This window comes from Plectropomus leopardus, chromosome 20 (assembly GCF_008729295.1).
Source record: "Plectropomus leopardus isolate mb chromosome 20, YSFRI_Pleo_2.0, whole genome shotgun sequence".
NCBI classification, from domain to species: Eukaryota; Metazoa; Chordata; class Actinopteri; order Perciformes; family Serranidae; genus Plectropomus; species Plectropomus leopardus.
In genome coordinates, this window is record NC_056482.1 from 4,789,526 (window position 1) to 4,804,891 (window position 15,366).

Consider the following 15,366-nt stretch of genomic DNA (forward strand, 5'->3'; position numbering starts at 1 on the left):
ACAGTTTGTTTAATTATCAATTTTTAAAAACTGAAAACACACATTTTATAAAACAGTAAACAGTTGCTGTATTCAGTTTTGATTTATATTCCTGACAGACGTCATTGCCTCTGAAAGGCCAGACTGTGATTACAGCCGCTGCTGTTGAAACGCTGGCAGAAGAACTAATGCTTTAATTTTGACCCAGATACAAACAAGCCGGCCATTTGGATGAAAAATGAATTCTAATGTAACACATTCTGAGTCTCAAAACATCATTATGAATTCATTGCGTTCGAGGAAAACACTTCAGAGCTGCAGATTTTTTTGTGTAATTATTATCGAGACATCTGCAAACCCAAACGCCTGCATTTTCCTCTGTGAAACTGTCTTGATTGTGTTCAGCCAGCAAGAGGAAAATATCTAAAGTGCAGCTCCTCCTCGGCTCCGAGAGCTTAAAAGTCTGATGCAAACTGACTGCGGTTCAATTTGATGAAGAGTTAGGCAGACACGTAGTTTGAAAATCAAGGGGAAGAATCTCAAGGTGATGTTTGGGGGCGCTGCAGCTTCTGAAAGAGTGCTAAGGATTGACTGTAAATTTTACCCCAGGTAAAAACGTCAGTCTGTTCCCGTCCATCCACAGCTCCTTGATTCCAGTCAGCTGCTCCAACACCTCAGGCTGTAGATGGAGAGAGGAGAGGTTAAGTGATAGGGATGTGTGTGTACAGTATGAGTGTTAGAGGGTGTGTGTGTGTGTGTGTGTGTGTGTGTGTGCCTGCTGGGCCAAGACAGGGTGAAGAGCTAAACTCAAAAATGAATAATTAGTTATTTATTCCAAAGTGATTATTGTGTGTTAATAAATGCTATTTCTATGTGAAAACAAATGAGCACTTAAAACAGGGTTCCTACAGCTTTTGAGACTTTTCTGATGCCACTCAGAACTAAATTTATGACTAATTTTCTGAAAAACAAATAGAAAAAAATTTGAATTTTATTCTGCCCTGAACTTAATTCTAACATAAAACATGATTTTTCTTTCTTGTCCAACTGAAAAAGTCAGTTATCTATGACAAATGTTGAAGAAACCAACTCATTTTAGAGTAGAATACATGGAAGACAACGGAAATATTGCATTGTAGTTTAGGTATCTATTTGGCTTACAAACAGAAGTAGGAAACATATGGCAATTTTGTCAGTTTCCTTGGAAATTTTGACTTTCTCATTTTGTGTGTGAGATTCCACTGCGTGGACTCCCATAATGATGAGTTTAAGAAAAAGAATTTAAGAAATGATCTAACGAAATCTATGTTACTAATTTTTTGGAGATTTCACAATGCAACATCTAATTCCAATGTCTGAGCCTTTTTTACGAGTTTTGAAAGATTCATTTTAATAATTTTAATACCAATTAAGCCCTTAATTTAAGATTACTGAATTAAATGCCTTTAACCATTTTAAAGGATTTGCAGGAACCCTGTAAAAAACACAGCTTCTATTTCAAAAGGAAAGGAGATTAATGAAGGAGGAGTCAAGGTTGCTACCGCAGAGGTAGAGAGCTCTGGGCAACGACAGGCTGACGGACAGATACTCACCACTTCAGTGAACTCATTACTCCCCAGGTCCAACCTCTCCAGCTGTGTGAGCTTCTGCATGCTTCTGTAGACACACAGGACAGACAGGGAGTCAGATCTTAAATTCTGCCAGGATTATAAGCAATGCAGGCCAAGGGGCTCCCAAAAGCACGCCAAAAGAAACCGATTATCTGTCAATTTTCATGTTATGTTTTGGATAGCATACTATGCTCTACTTTTGCTCCTTTCACTGAATAATTTTATGAGGAAATAAATACCTTTAGCTGTTCAGGCGTGACAGAAATATGCTTTAAATAATGGAAAATGTGACGTATGCTAGCCCTAAGCTTCGCTCCAGACTTTTCTCTCCGCATTCAGGTCACAGTCTCACATTCTCGGCTACGCTGTAAACAAGCAGATAAAAAGCAGGACTATTCAACTGCTTACAGTCGTCACTGTACATAACTGATTAGCAGTGACAGAAAATTGGAAGTGAAATGCTCTTATAAAGGCTTATTTCACATTCTGAGCAGCAAGAGTGACTTCACTCTCCCATTCCTAAAAATCTACTCACAAGATGCCTTTGAGGAGATTTAACCCCCGAAGGCAGCAGCAAGACAAAGTCTCAAGTAAAAAGGTAAAATTTTCTGAACAAAGATTTAACTCCGTGAAACATCCTCAGTTGATTAATTAGAGTAAGACAATGAAGTTTTCTGAAGTTTTTATGTTTAAAAATGTTGTCCTGATTTGCACACGTTTCCAGAACAGAAATCTCAACATTGGATTAAGGTTCAAAGTTCTTGCTTCATTCTCTTGTCATATGAGATTTAAAGGTTTGTACAGAGGTTTGAAATCTCCTTTTATAAAACTATTGAGCAGTAAAACACTATCAACAGCTTGACAAAAATCAACTGTTGCAACATTTTAGGAATGAAATGTTCTACTAATCAGTCATATACATGACAAATCTCTCAGTAAAAACTTTCAGAGTATAGACGGGAATAAAACTGCATGGTTTGAGGCCTGCAAGTTGAACTGTTTAAAAAAAACCCTTATTTTTGGGAAAACTGCCTTTAATGATTTGTTTTGTAAAAATATTTTTACACCAAGAATAAGACATAACGTTAAAAACTAACTAACAGACATCACCATCAAACTTCTCCAGTTTATTACTTACATTAATACAATTCTTTTTGTATTGAGTTTTCTGACATTTTAATTAAATATACACATTTTGCATATAAGTTCAATCATCTAAGCTAAAATAAATACCTAAATGTGTATTGTAGACATTTTTCTTTCCACTTGTCTGAAAGACGACCCAAATCTCAAATTGACTATTGCATGAAAAACATGTTTTCACCTGCCTTTAAGATTCGTAATAGCAAAATGTGTTCACTTGCTGTTCATTGTTTTAGTGTTGCCAATTGAAGGCAATTCCTCTCATAAAACACGATGGGGTCAGGAGTTTAAATTATATAATTGTGTCATACTCAAGGACTGTGATAAAAAAATCAATTTTAGGCAAAGAGTTGTTTTAAATCCTTAATTTCCTGAGAGTGAATTAAGAGTTCATACAAAATGAAAGCAAGAGACTGAGGATGAAATGGAGATGTATTGAGTTGTGTTTTGGAACAGATATGATGATCCTCACCCAGCAGGGGTGAGCTATGTTTCCTTAAAGCACACAGGACTGGGAAGCAGAGGCCCACCAACACTACTGCAGAGTCTGTTTTGTTTTTAGGTGCTCCTCATAAAATGAGAATGTTAAGACATTTGGCACACATTATAAATATGATTTAAGCTGTTTGCCGATTTCTTTTAGTACTCGGCGCACTATGAAAACATTAATCATGTTGATGTAGTTGAGCAGTAGCCAGCTTTGTCACATTCTTACCTCAAAGTTGGCAAGAACAGCAGAGCCCCCCGTGTGAGCTGAAAGGGCTAAGAATGAGCTGTGCTGGCTCATCTAAAGAAGTGAGTTCACACACTATGGCTTATGACCCCCGAGTTGTGAGGAACACAGCATCCTTCTTTAATACATAGAAACATTTGGTTCACGCATGTGCTGCGGTGTGTGTGAGTGAAAAGAGGCTGTATTTCCTATGTGGAAGCCCTGAAAAGAGCTTCTGCTGCGCCCCTTTTGTGCACGCACACATTTGTTTACATCTCTGAAATGCTTGTGTGTTGCTCTGGCAACGTTCCCGATCATTAGTCCTTTTCTTTGTCAGGGCTCCAGCCTTTAACAGGTCTGGCCTCTGTCACATAAACACAGCGGAGAGGAGAGGATCCGCTCTGAGCTGCGGCACGGCGCTTTATACACCGGCTGGCCCGTTGGTTAGTCAGTGAAAAATAAGAAAAAGGAAAAGTGAGTGAGGTAACAAAGGAAGTGCAGCCAGAGGGAGGAAATGGATAAAAAAAAAAGGCAGAAAGGGAAATAGATTTTTGCAGGGAAAATGGGAAGGGACATAAAATGGAATGATACGGCAAGTGAAGCATGAAGGGAAGAAAGAAAGAGAAAGTACCTTCCCCCCACAATCACCTGGAGCTTTCTCAAATGTTTGTGGGACGTCTAGTCTCCCAGCGGCACCGTAACCTTCTCAAATGGTGAAATAACCCTCACCACTGTCTCAGTAGAGGATTATAAAACCTGCCACAGCAAGCAGCCAAGCAAAGGGGGCTCTTATGTAACACAGTGGAATTTAATGCTACAGTTGGAGGTATAGGAGTCTAGGCTGACAAAAAGAGGCAGGATGGAGGACATAACAGACATTACAGGGGTGGTTAGAGGAAGGAGACATGGGGGAAGTCATGACACACTTCATGACACAAGCATGACTCTAACAGTGATGCTGCTCCCTTTAAACAGAATGAACACGGTGTGTTTGATGTTTTTAAAAAACACTTACTTTGGCAACATCTTTAACTGGTTCTCCCTCAGCTCCAGGATCTGTAGTTTAGTCAACCTGCAACAAAAAAAAAGAACCAATTAGGGGTCGATCAATATTGGTTTTTCAGGGCTGATACCGATTATTAGTATTTAATGAGACCGGTAACCAATATTTGCAACCTACTATATGCATTTACAATAAAAATGAAAGTCTTTATACCAATTTTTAGAATATAGCAAAGTTTAATCAAAACTGAACCTTTCAACATCAAATACAGCAATTCCCAGCAACTTTTAACTTTATTTTATAAAGTTGTGAAAATTTAAATAAATAATTAAATAAAAATACCTCCCAGAGGTTTTACAAAATTAAAATTCCTCCCATGCAGACGCTTTGTTTGCACTTTTTAAATAATTTTATCAAAAAAATAAAACGCAGACACAGATAATCTGCAAAATGCCAAATATCGGCCCCAATAATCGGCAAGGCCAGTAATCTGTCGACCTCTAGAACAAATGTCATAATAGGTAAACAACATTTGATCTTCACACTGTAGTAACCTTTATTTAACTTAAAAACTGTATTTTGCAAATGTCTGTGTCTACTGTAGCCCTGTTAGTTTGCAATCTATTGCTGTAATGCTTACTTTTTTAAAAATTACTGATAAGATTATTTCCAATAAAGACACCTTGATCATTCTACTTTCATACTTTCACATTCTACTCTACAGCAATATTATGTGGAATGTTTTTACACAATTTCCTCTGAAGGCTTATCTGCTATTAACCTGCTATAAAATGCAACTACATGACGAAGTCTTTTGAAGTAATTTAAGTCCCCAAAACAAAGACTTAGAGTGATCATACAGAAAGCAAAAGTAGATTAAAGAGAGGAGATGAGGCTGACAAGTGGGCACCTCACCCCACATGTTTTGTGTAATCACCAAGCTCACCGCTAACTGTTGTGTAAACTACAAACAGTATGAGTGTGACTGATCCTTCTGGTTTGACAAAACAACCTGTTCGGTCTTTAAAGTAAAAGGAACTGCATCTTAAAGCAAAATGTTATGATATATACTGTATGTCATATCATTTATGGATCGTTTTCTGGAAACATGTTAAATTAGGAACACCAAAGCAATGATTTGACATGAGGCAGCAACAACGCAAGAGTTTGTTTTTTAAACACAGGTGTTATTTTAGACCTAAAAAGTCTGATAAACCGGCAGTTGCTTATTTTTTTTTGCTTTTGGCCACTGTGGAGCAGCAGAAACAAGTTGTGAATACAACATATTATCACCTTTTAAAGGGCAAATTTGTCACCTTTCAAGTCGATGTTCAATCAGTGCTGGTAAATGTCGGCAACCAAAGCAATATATTCCTCAGTGCATGCTATAGTCACAGAGAAAGCTGAGTTCTCCTGCTTGCAGCAGATATGGCAGAAAGCATAGAAATAGTGTCAACAATTGATGGTAAAAAACCACATATTTTGTTTTTTGTTCCTCAAAGCCATCATTTAACTTTTAGTAGGTGCATATTTTAGTATATGCATCTATTAGCTGTAGCAAGCAGGAAAACTTTTAACTACAAAGCAAGCCAAGCGAGTACACTAACATTAATAATGTATTTTATAACACGAGTTGCCGACTTGACGTCATAAATGCATAAACATGGTGGGCAAAAGTCAATGTTTAGTCAATGGTAAAAAAAAATGTTTTAATTCAGGTATTAAATATCAGTTTTTGATCATATGTAAAGTGTAACATGGTAATAATGTTGACTGCTGTCCATGTAGAGTGACCTGGATTAAATATTTAAAAAATATAATATATTAAAAAGAAAATATAAAAATATAAATAAACTGGGAACAGCTAACAGCCTCTTGTTTTAACTTTAAAATGCAATTGTGTTTTTCAACATTGTCTTTATAGCCTCCATGTTCCAAAACCTCAAAGCACATGAACACAACAAAGTCGGGAGAGCGACTTCCAAATTTGACCTTTTGACATCACATGAATGCAGCATTATTCACAATCAGATACATCTCATGCCATTGCAACCATGTGGTAAACTGCTCTACTGCTTCATGGGGCCTTGCACAGAACATACAGTTAATACCACAGTCAGCAGCCTGAGTGTACAGTTTGTACAGTGCTTGAATTTTCATCCTGATCCAATCTGGAGAACATACTGACCTGCCAAAGCTGGCTGGTAAGAACTCCAGGAAGGCATCATTCAGGTAGAGCTGCGTCAGACTCAGAAGCTGAGTGAAGCCCTCTGGGAGCCTGAAAACACACACGAACAAGAATCACATCACTCACACAAAGCTGCCGCAATGCTGCAATGTTTCACCTTAAAAATGTATGTGCAACGTTAAATCAAAACGGAGCTATTGTATGAGGGTGGGCGGCACTCACTTGGATATGGGATTCACACTGGCTTCTACAATAGCTAGGACTTTGCAGTTCTTAATGTTTTCTGGAAACTCCTGGATACCTGGAGAGAAGAAGCAAAAACATGCCTTTAGACGTTTCAAGGTACAACAATTACATCAATCCAACATCTGCATGCTGTACTTCGTTTTATTACCGCTGACAAAACAAACCACTCCTGTCAAAAGCAAAAAGAGGAGGAGTGATGTGCCTCGTGTTTGGGAGGAGAAGCTCTGTTAAACACGGCTGGATTTTGAGTACAAGCAGGACTGCTCTCTGCCTGAATTGTGACCGCTTGAGATACATTAAGAGCGGCTCTGCACCTTTCCTCTCTAAACAATCGCAGAGCAGAGCGCTCGAGGTGACATAATGAAAGAGCAGGAAAGGAAGACAAAAAAAAAATAAAAAGACCACTGAGTGATAGTCTGCAAGTTCTCATGAAACATCCACAATGTGTGAGCGTCGAGAGAGGGGACGTGACCAAAGGCTTATTCCACCCACTTTGTTTTGTGTCCACAACACTTAGTACAGAGTTATTTGAGAAGAAGGATAAGCTACTTTTAATGTCAGCACGGCACATGCAGCTCTGGTTCATGAAAACACCACCACATCCTTCAACATTTGTTTAATCTTGCTCGTCTCTGCACTCATTCATTTATATTAGAACTACCTTTTTAACCTTTGTCTATCCATGAAAGGGTTTTTGCTGAGCATGCATCCTCCTCCTCTGCTCTGTTGAGCTTCAAGGTTACATCGTGATGATCAACCATCTTTTTGCAGTAACCTCCACTTTATTTCACAGAGCTTAATATCTTTTGGGAATATAGTGTCAGACAGTGATGTTAATGCTACTGACAACATCTTTGAAGCCAAACCCCTTTGTGGGGGAACATGCAACGGGATGTTAAGACGATACAGACATTTTTTTAAAATAGCTCAGTCACCTGATTGATTCTGTGTGCAGCTGGGCATTAGAACAGAGAGCTGTCAGACACTTTGCAGCTGTTTCTTGTTTCTAAATGTCACACAAGAACAACACCGATGGCGGAAAGTTTTCATCAAACACGCAAATTTGAAAGGACTTGTAGTGCAAAGCGCTCCCTCATATTCAACAGTGCAAATGTTTGTCTTCAAAGAGGTAAATGTCACACTTTGGCAAACATTGTCACTTCACATTCTATCAAAACACTGTAAAGACACTTTGAGTTGAGCACCTTGTACAGATATTCTCCTCCAGCAGCTTTGTTTTGTTCCTGTCTCTACTCTGCGCTGTGAAGATAATGTCTGGTAAACTGCAGGTCTGGGCTTGTGCACTTCCTTTATCAATCACGTAAGGGGTTTTCAGTCACGCAGTCTTGTGACGTAACATGTGGTAAATGAAAAACACTGTCGTGTTTTACCTGAGAATATCTCTGAGGCAATCTAAACACGGTGTCACTTATGAAACGCTTTCCTGGCAATTCAATCCATGAAACCTGAGCAAATTTCCTTGTTTTCTTTCAAAAACATGGGAAGGAGGCATGAGCAACAAAAAAGACAAGACCAAAACTTTAGCAAGAAAATAGAAGAAGAATAGAAGAAGAAAATTATCAAAAAAATAGTTAAATAAATAAATAAATAAAGTACAAAAAAACCCCCAACAAAAACAACCAAAAACAACCAAAAACAACCAAACAAAAAAAAACAGACACGGAATAAGTGATCTTAAAAATTATAATAATTCTGTGACATCATTTTAAATATGCTTTTATGATAATTACAGAAAGTTTTTCCCTGGCTTTTTCTTTTTTCCCATACCAACTTTCCCCATAAAAAATCATTTTCTAAATATTTCTAATGTCTAGCAGTTTGTGGAACATTTTTTACCAAGTTGCTCATTGCCTTTTTCCTCATGTTTTTTAACAAATCAAGGCAATTTGCTCAGGGCTCAAAGGTTGAAATACTTGTAAAAGGAGTGTGATAGCATCACAAGAAAAGTGATGCCGCTCCAGATTTAAACAGAATTAGCATTTTTCTTGAATTCTTTCGCTGACTTATGCCAGCAACACTCGCAATAACACAAGGACAACCAGGACATCTACATATATTACTGAACCAGCGGCTTAGGTCAGTTTTCAGGTTTCAGCAACAGGATCTGATGCCACAATTTTATATTCAACATGCCAGTCAAAAACACCACTTACTTTAGCTACAGCACTGCAAAAAAAGAAGATGCAAAAAATACGAGGTCACTTTACTCACTGTTTTTGCTGACATCAAGCTCCCTGAGATTGATGAGGTTTGCAATCGCTGCTGGCAACACTGTAAGGTCATTATCTGGCATGCTCAGTCGGTGGAGTAACTGGCAGTTAAACAGTTGCTGGTGGAGAGGAAGAAAAGATAACAGTTTTTATCAAAAAGTGCACAGTTAATCATAAATACACATATTAGATATTTAAATGTCTGTTTGTCTGAAAAGCTCAGTCATTCAAAGGCCTTTTTGTCTGAATGAATATGATGTTTAGTGTGTCCACAATGGAAGCTTTTCATAGAGATGACTAGTTAGGCACACAGCAAATCGATATTTAGTGGCCTCATGTAATTCTGTGATGTAGCTGAAATGTGTTATAAGATGCAGATGGAGCACATAGTGGAAAGCGCTTACAGTGATCACGTCTTTGTGCGTCAAACTGGATGATTTTTCTAACCGACGTCTTTCTTTTTCTTTATTTCTCATGCAGATTGCTATCATTCTGGCATTTGGATGTTTATTACATCAGTACAAAGCTATATGAAATGGACATTTCGGCTATTTACTGAATTTTATTGACTGTTTTAAACACAATACAGCTGTTTCATTACGTGAGCATTGTGTGACAGGACATTATCAATCTGTGTGACAAGGATGACTTCAACCACAGGTGCTTTCCCCGTGCACACTGTTTTCTGTCTCTATCACTAACAGCTTTACAGACATGTGCTCTGCCGTGGTTTTAATGTGCAAGAAGCACCAGCCTCAGGTAGCAAGCTAGAAGGAGACAGGTTACTGCGAGGCAAAGTATCTTATAAAGAACCCCTAAAATGAACCCTGTAAGATGACTACATGATTACTATAATTATTTTAACAGCCTTTGTACAGGAATGATTCTGTCCAAAGATTTTTGATCCATTTATGTGGTTGATCAATATAGCCATGATCACTGTAAGTTGTTTCCACTGTATAAAGTTTCTATACATCTGTGTGTGTGCCTTACTTTAGGCAGCTCCTCGATTTGGTTGGCATCGAGGTAGAGTTCCTGCAGGGTCTTCTCAAAGCTAAAGATCTCCTTAGGAACAGTCTCCAGGCTGCAGTGGGAGTAGTCCAGCGATGTTACTGCCTCCTCCTCACCCCGCAAGCAGCGGCACGGCACCAGACGAACAAACAAGCTCCGCTTGGACATCCTCAGGCACTGGAGAGGGGAAAGAGAGAGATATGTAAAGGGAGCAGAGGATGGGGGCGGGGGTGGATGGCAGTTATGTAGAGCGGTTCTTTCACACTTCAGCTTTAATTAGCCAGGTTCAGATTTTTTTTTAATCCTTCACATGTGATATTTTTAGTGTAGTATACACTCACAGATCTTGATATCTTATCAGTTCATCCAAACCCTGACCATGTGACTGCAGTGTTAAAGCCTCTGGAAACATGGCTTGTAATAGTAAGAATGCACAGATTATATTAAGGTTGAGTACCTACAAAAATCTGAGTTAAAATAAACGTTCTCAACGATTAGACAACAGACTTCAAAACAGCTAATTTTGAGGTCAATCGCATTTCTTCAGACTGTGTGTGTGTGGCAGATCAAGTTTTGATTGGAACGTCCTTGGATTCCACCTTTGTCTACTGTCTCTTGTCTTCACGACAGCTATGAAGCAAAGCAGCGTCAACGTGGTACAGCTCTATCTGTTCCAGCCCTCTGACCCTGGCTGCGTTCCTAAATTCAATCTGACACTCAACACTAAAATGAGAGAGCTGTTGTTTGAAGCCACAGTGTTCTGTTTTTCCATAAATTAACGAACGCTTAAATTCATCACATATTCACTCTGTTTGGGGCTCTGGTGCGCCTTCTCCCAAGACAGTGCCAATAGTGTGCTGTGACACTCCCAGAGTGCAGTGCTCTAGATAACCGAATGGTACATTCAAACAGTGCTCCGAATTTACGAATGATCCAGTTTGTGCCAGAGTGCGCACTCAGAGTGAGTGTTTCCAAACGCACCCTACTGCAAGGAGCATTGAGGGATTTTAGTTTGGCATGTAAAATTAGTATCAACTGACACCTAAATTTGAATTTTTGATCTTTGTCCATATTATGTGATATGGATCGAGAATAACCACGCCCAAATCAACCCAGCTTGAGGAAACTGTGAAAAACTAAAATCACAGTATTTCAAATTTGGATTGAGGCTAATGTCTGATCATTTTTGATGCTCTATATTATGCATGTAGGAGGCTTAATTACATATTAAGAATGTTTTTAGCGATTTGGGTTCCCAGAGGCTTTAATTGTCAAAACAGAACTGGTACGTTGTTTTATGTTGTACAGATCATTGGCAGCAGTCTGTGTCCCAGCGACAAATGGAGAACAATGACTCAAGAAGTGATGAGATCAACTCTAGTCAATCAAAACAACATACGGACGTAATTTCACTGATAACGACTGCAACAGCGGGCAATCACAGACAACAAAGACATTAAAAAAGCCACAAGGAAAAACTCCCATCAATAAAATGACTGGCCTTTCCCCATTTTTTTTTTTTTTTTTTTTTTACATTTAACTTGATGTTTTCTCTGTTGTGTTGATAACTCAGCCGTCCCCGATTAGAAATTAAGAAGAAATTTTCAGGATGGAGAGTCAAACTGACACATGGCATATGACACCCAGTGAAACAATCAGAAACAGATGAAAAAAGGATTTGATCAAACAGATCTAACTTTGTTCTGACTGAATACCCCAAAACCGTCAGGTATTTGTAACCCTGCGTCTTATCTTCATATCTGTGTCCATTATGACTCTTAGTAATAACATTTTCTATAAGAGCAGTGACCTTCTGGGGAATACATTCTGTGTTTACTTTTGTTGATTCATGTTGATTTCTGATAAACCAGCTTGGGGCTCTTTGTCAACTTTGTTCTTGCTGATTGGAGGAGGTTAGTAAACTGTCCTACTGAACAAAACATATGCGAATAACACCCAGGTTGACAAATACTGGAGTGTCCCTTTAACACTGCGGTTGGTAACCTTGACAAAAACAACTTTTTTTGTCATATTTGCTAAAATTGTCTCTATATCCACATAGTAGTATGTGAGACAGACAAGTCTCTAAAGCAGCTGTCGATCATGTCAATCACTGCTCTTAAACCTAATTGTCAAACTTGGCAGTGTTGATCAAATATGAATCAAGATTCTGTTACTGCATTGCCTATTTCTTGCCTCAAATGTTTTTACAAACATATTTTAGTGTACTGTTTAGCTATAATATGAGACAGTTTTTGACACAGCCCCTGTGTTTTAGATGAACTGTCATAAAGAGCCAAATGACGCACCACCTACAGCCAACTTTCTCATTTTACAGCTAAACAGTACACTAAAATGTGTTGTTGAAAACACTTGAGGTGAGAAACAGGAAATGCAGACAGAATTTTGATTCATATTTGATCAGTGCCGCCTAGTTGGACAGTTTGACTGAAGGTGACCAGCAGTAATGGTATGATTGAAAGATGTGTTAGAGACTCCTCCACTCTGATTGGTTGTTTTCCTTCAGCTCAGGGGGACTCATGCAAATGCTCTATCTGTCTCATGTACTACTGTGCGAAGGCAGTGACAGTTTAAGCAAATATGACAGTTATATTTGTAAAAGTTAAAAACTGTAGCTTTAACATAGCAACACTGTCCAATAAAAAGGTTAAACTGTCTAATTTTTAGGGGAAAATACTTAAAAATAAATATCCAATTCAGAAGCAGGTCTCAGTGGCAGTATCATCCAACAGTATCTGTAGATGGCGTATAATGGCTCTTCAGTGCAGAGGCACTTCTGTGGAAGTACCTTTCAACCCAGCCGTGGGTTGCATCAGGCACACTCAATCCTATTATTTCCTCCAAAGAATTGTGCTGCTGATGTGTTCTGAAATTTGCATATAAATTGCATCTGATCACTGAAAACGAGTGCTCAACACGATTAAAAAAAAATAGAAAATGACAGACATATGAACTGTACTTCCTTTTTTAAAGGTTTCAGTAAAAAAACAATAACCCTCCATAGAAGGCTGACATGTTGCACTCTTTTACTTTCCCATTTCTGTTTTTCTTGTGGGAAAACTTCTGAAATTTCCATAGGTAGGCAAAACAAGGAGCTGTTTATTATCGTGGGTATGCTGTACTCTCATTTGGGTTGAAGCTGAGGATAAAAAAGCAAAAAAAAAGTAGGCCATGAATCAGTCATCACTTTGGAAATCCTTGTCCTTGACTAGTTTCATCCTAAACTCTCTCTACTGCAAAATAAAGATGTATAAAAGGCAGAAAATCTTTTCAGCTTCCAATCTGGTTGGGAGCTTAAGAGGGTGGAGAGGAAGGGAATGTTGTAAACCCGTCCTATAAATTACTATAGGGATGTATGTATAATTTTTATAGCTTGAAGTCACCACAGGCGTTTTCCCCACGTACAGTATACACTATGGAATGTGTTCTGGTCAACAGAGGCTTTGTTCCTCGGAGCATGTGGAGAATGTGACTTTTCCTCCCCCTCATCTTAATCTGAGCGCCGCCACCGCACATAATCTCTGAGTCCTTCACTCACTGTGTATCCTGACTGTCTAACTGAGCTGTAAAATTGTGATAGCCTTGACCTACGCTGTTGGTGCAGACTATGTGTGGGTGTGACAACATGTTTGTGTTAGAAATTGCTAAGAGGAACTATGCAGGTCCTTTTTTGCTCTGTAATTTGGTTATCTGAGTACAACCCATTGTTATTGTTACCAGATGTACACATATTTGCATATGTGTGCAGAAATGCTTTTTCTGGACTATTTTTGGAGCTATTCAAATATGACTAATAGCCTATAATGACATTAGTCATGATACTAAAAAAAATCATACCAAGCTCAAAAGAGATGGACACTCAATGCTCAGTTTCATAAAAATGAAGCAATCTGTCCAGTGTTGACTCATAGGACAGCCGGTCAGCCATCCCTCTATCTCCAACTCATTAAAAACAAGTGCATGTGTGCACACGCCCATACAACCATGAGGTATGCACAACCAAGAGTCTGTCAGCCTCCCACACATTGTTCTGTTATAGCAGCAGGCAGCTCATGTATAAATACTCTTGAGTAATCTGGTCTATCACTAGAGGGGATGACAGAGGGCTTGGCTCCATTCACCCCGAGTAACGAGCACTAAGCATATGGATGACGCATGCTATTCAGAGTGGGAGGAGAGGGAGTGTGATATGGGTCAACGAAGAAAGGGGGCAGGTGGGGGTTATTGCGAGTAATGCAGGAATAACAGCAGATAAAATGTCATGAGAAAAGTTGCAGGGAGAGTATATGTATTTGGTTTGAATGATTAGCAGAAAGCAGCAAGAGAACATAAAGGTAGAGGACACTGAACGTGGTGAACGTGTTTAAACGAGTAAAAGAATTCATTCTCACACTTTTAAGGATGGGTTCTAAATGACTTCATCTAGTAATGTTAAATGACCAGAAAATCTGAATGTTGGCTATATTACAGAACAACACTTTGAGTCTACAGCCACATTGGCGCCTCTATCAGGCTACTTAACCCTACGATATCTGAGCAGACTGGTTAGATTTCAAACTAAAACAAGGGGGGGGGGGGGATGAAAAGACCAATTTGGCAAGAAATGCCCCAAAAGTTTTGAGAAATTAGAAAAAGGTGAGAATGAAATGACCTTAAACTTTTTTGGAAAAGTGGGGGTTAGAAAAATATCATAAAACTGGGGGAAAATTTCAACAAAACTACATATATATTGACTATAATTTTATATTTAATTTTTTTTTTTTTAATTAATTTTTAGGCCATGTTTTGGTAAGTTGCTCATTGTCTATTATTCATGTTTTTATAAACATTTAAATCTTATGCAAAAACCAAAACCAAAAATGAATTCATCCTACTAAGATGTACTGTCAGAGTATACAAAATCTGATATAGCCTAGCTTATTCTTCTGTGTCATAGAGCTCCACTGTTTTTTTGGGTGACATATTTTTCATTACCATGAACATGGGCACTGTAATAAGTCTGAGTCGATGCCATGTATACCATCATACTGTCCTAAAAACTCATAGAGCATCAAATGTCTATTACTTCAACACTGTAAATAATCCCCCAACAAACAAACTATTTCTCCAGGTACAGTGTCCAGCTGTTTTAGTAAATTATTTGAGATTATTGAATACTTGAATTTCTTCAAGTAAATCAGAAAGTGTCGAAAAATAAGCTACAACACTTTTTGGTTTTAGTG

General features: G+C 38.4%; 1 protein-coding gene across 1 annotated transcript in view; it reads right to left on the reverse strand.

The window, feature by feature from the left end:
* erbin (erbb2 interacting protein) overlaps nucleotides 1–15,366 on the reverse strand; it is a 71,705-nt gene that overhangs the window by 24,361 nt on the left and 31,978 nt on the right. The window contains exons 3-9 of the mRNA XM_042509843.1: nucleotides 10,106–10,300; nucleotides 9,114–9,231; nucleotides 6,858–6,936; nucleotides 6,636–6,725; nucleotides 4,460–4,516; nucleotides 1,572–1,635; nucleotides 584–658 (exon numbers count right to left, since the gene is read on the reverse strand). Of these exons, the coding sequence (XP_042365777.1) occupies nucleotides 584–658; nucleotides 1,572–1,635; nucleotides 4,460–4,516; nucleotides 6,636–6,725; nucleotides 6,858–6,936; nucleotides 9,114–9,231; nucleotides 10,106–10,291 (669 nt within the window). The 5' untranslated portion in view covers nucleotides 10,292–10,300. The remainder of the gene's footprint in view (nucleotides 1–583; nucleotides 659–1,571; nucleotides 1,636–4,459; nucleotides 4,517–6,635; nucleotides 6,726–6,857; nucleotides 6,937–9,113; nucleotides 9,232–10,105; nucleotides 10,301–15,366) is intronic.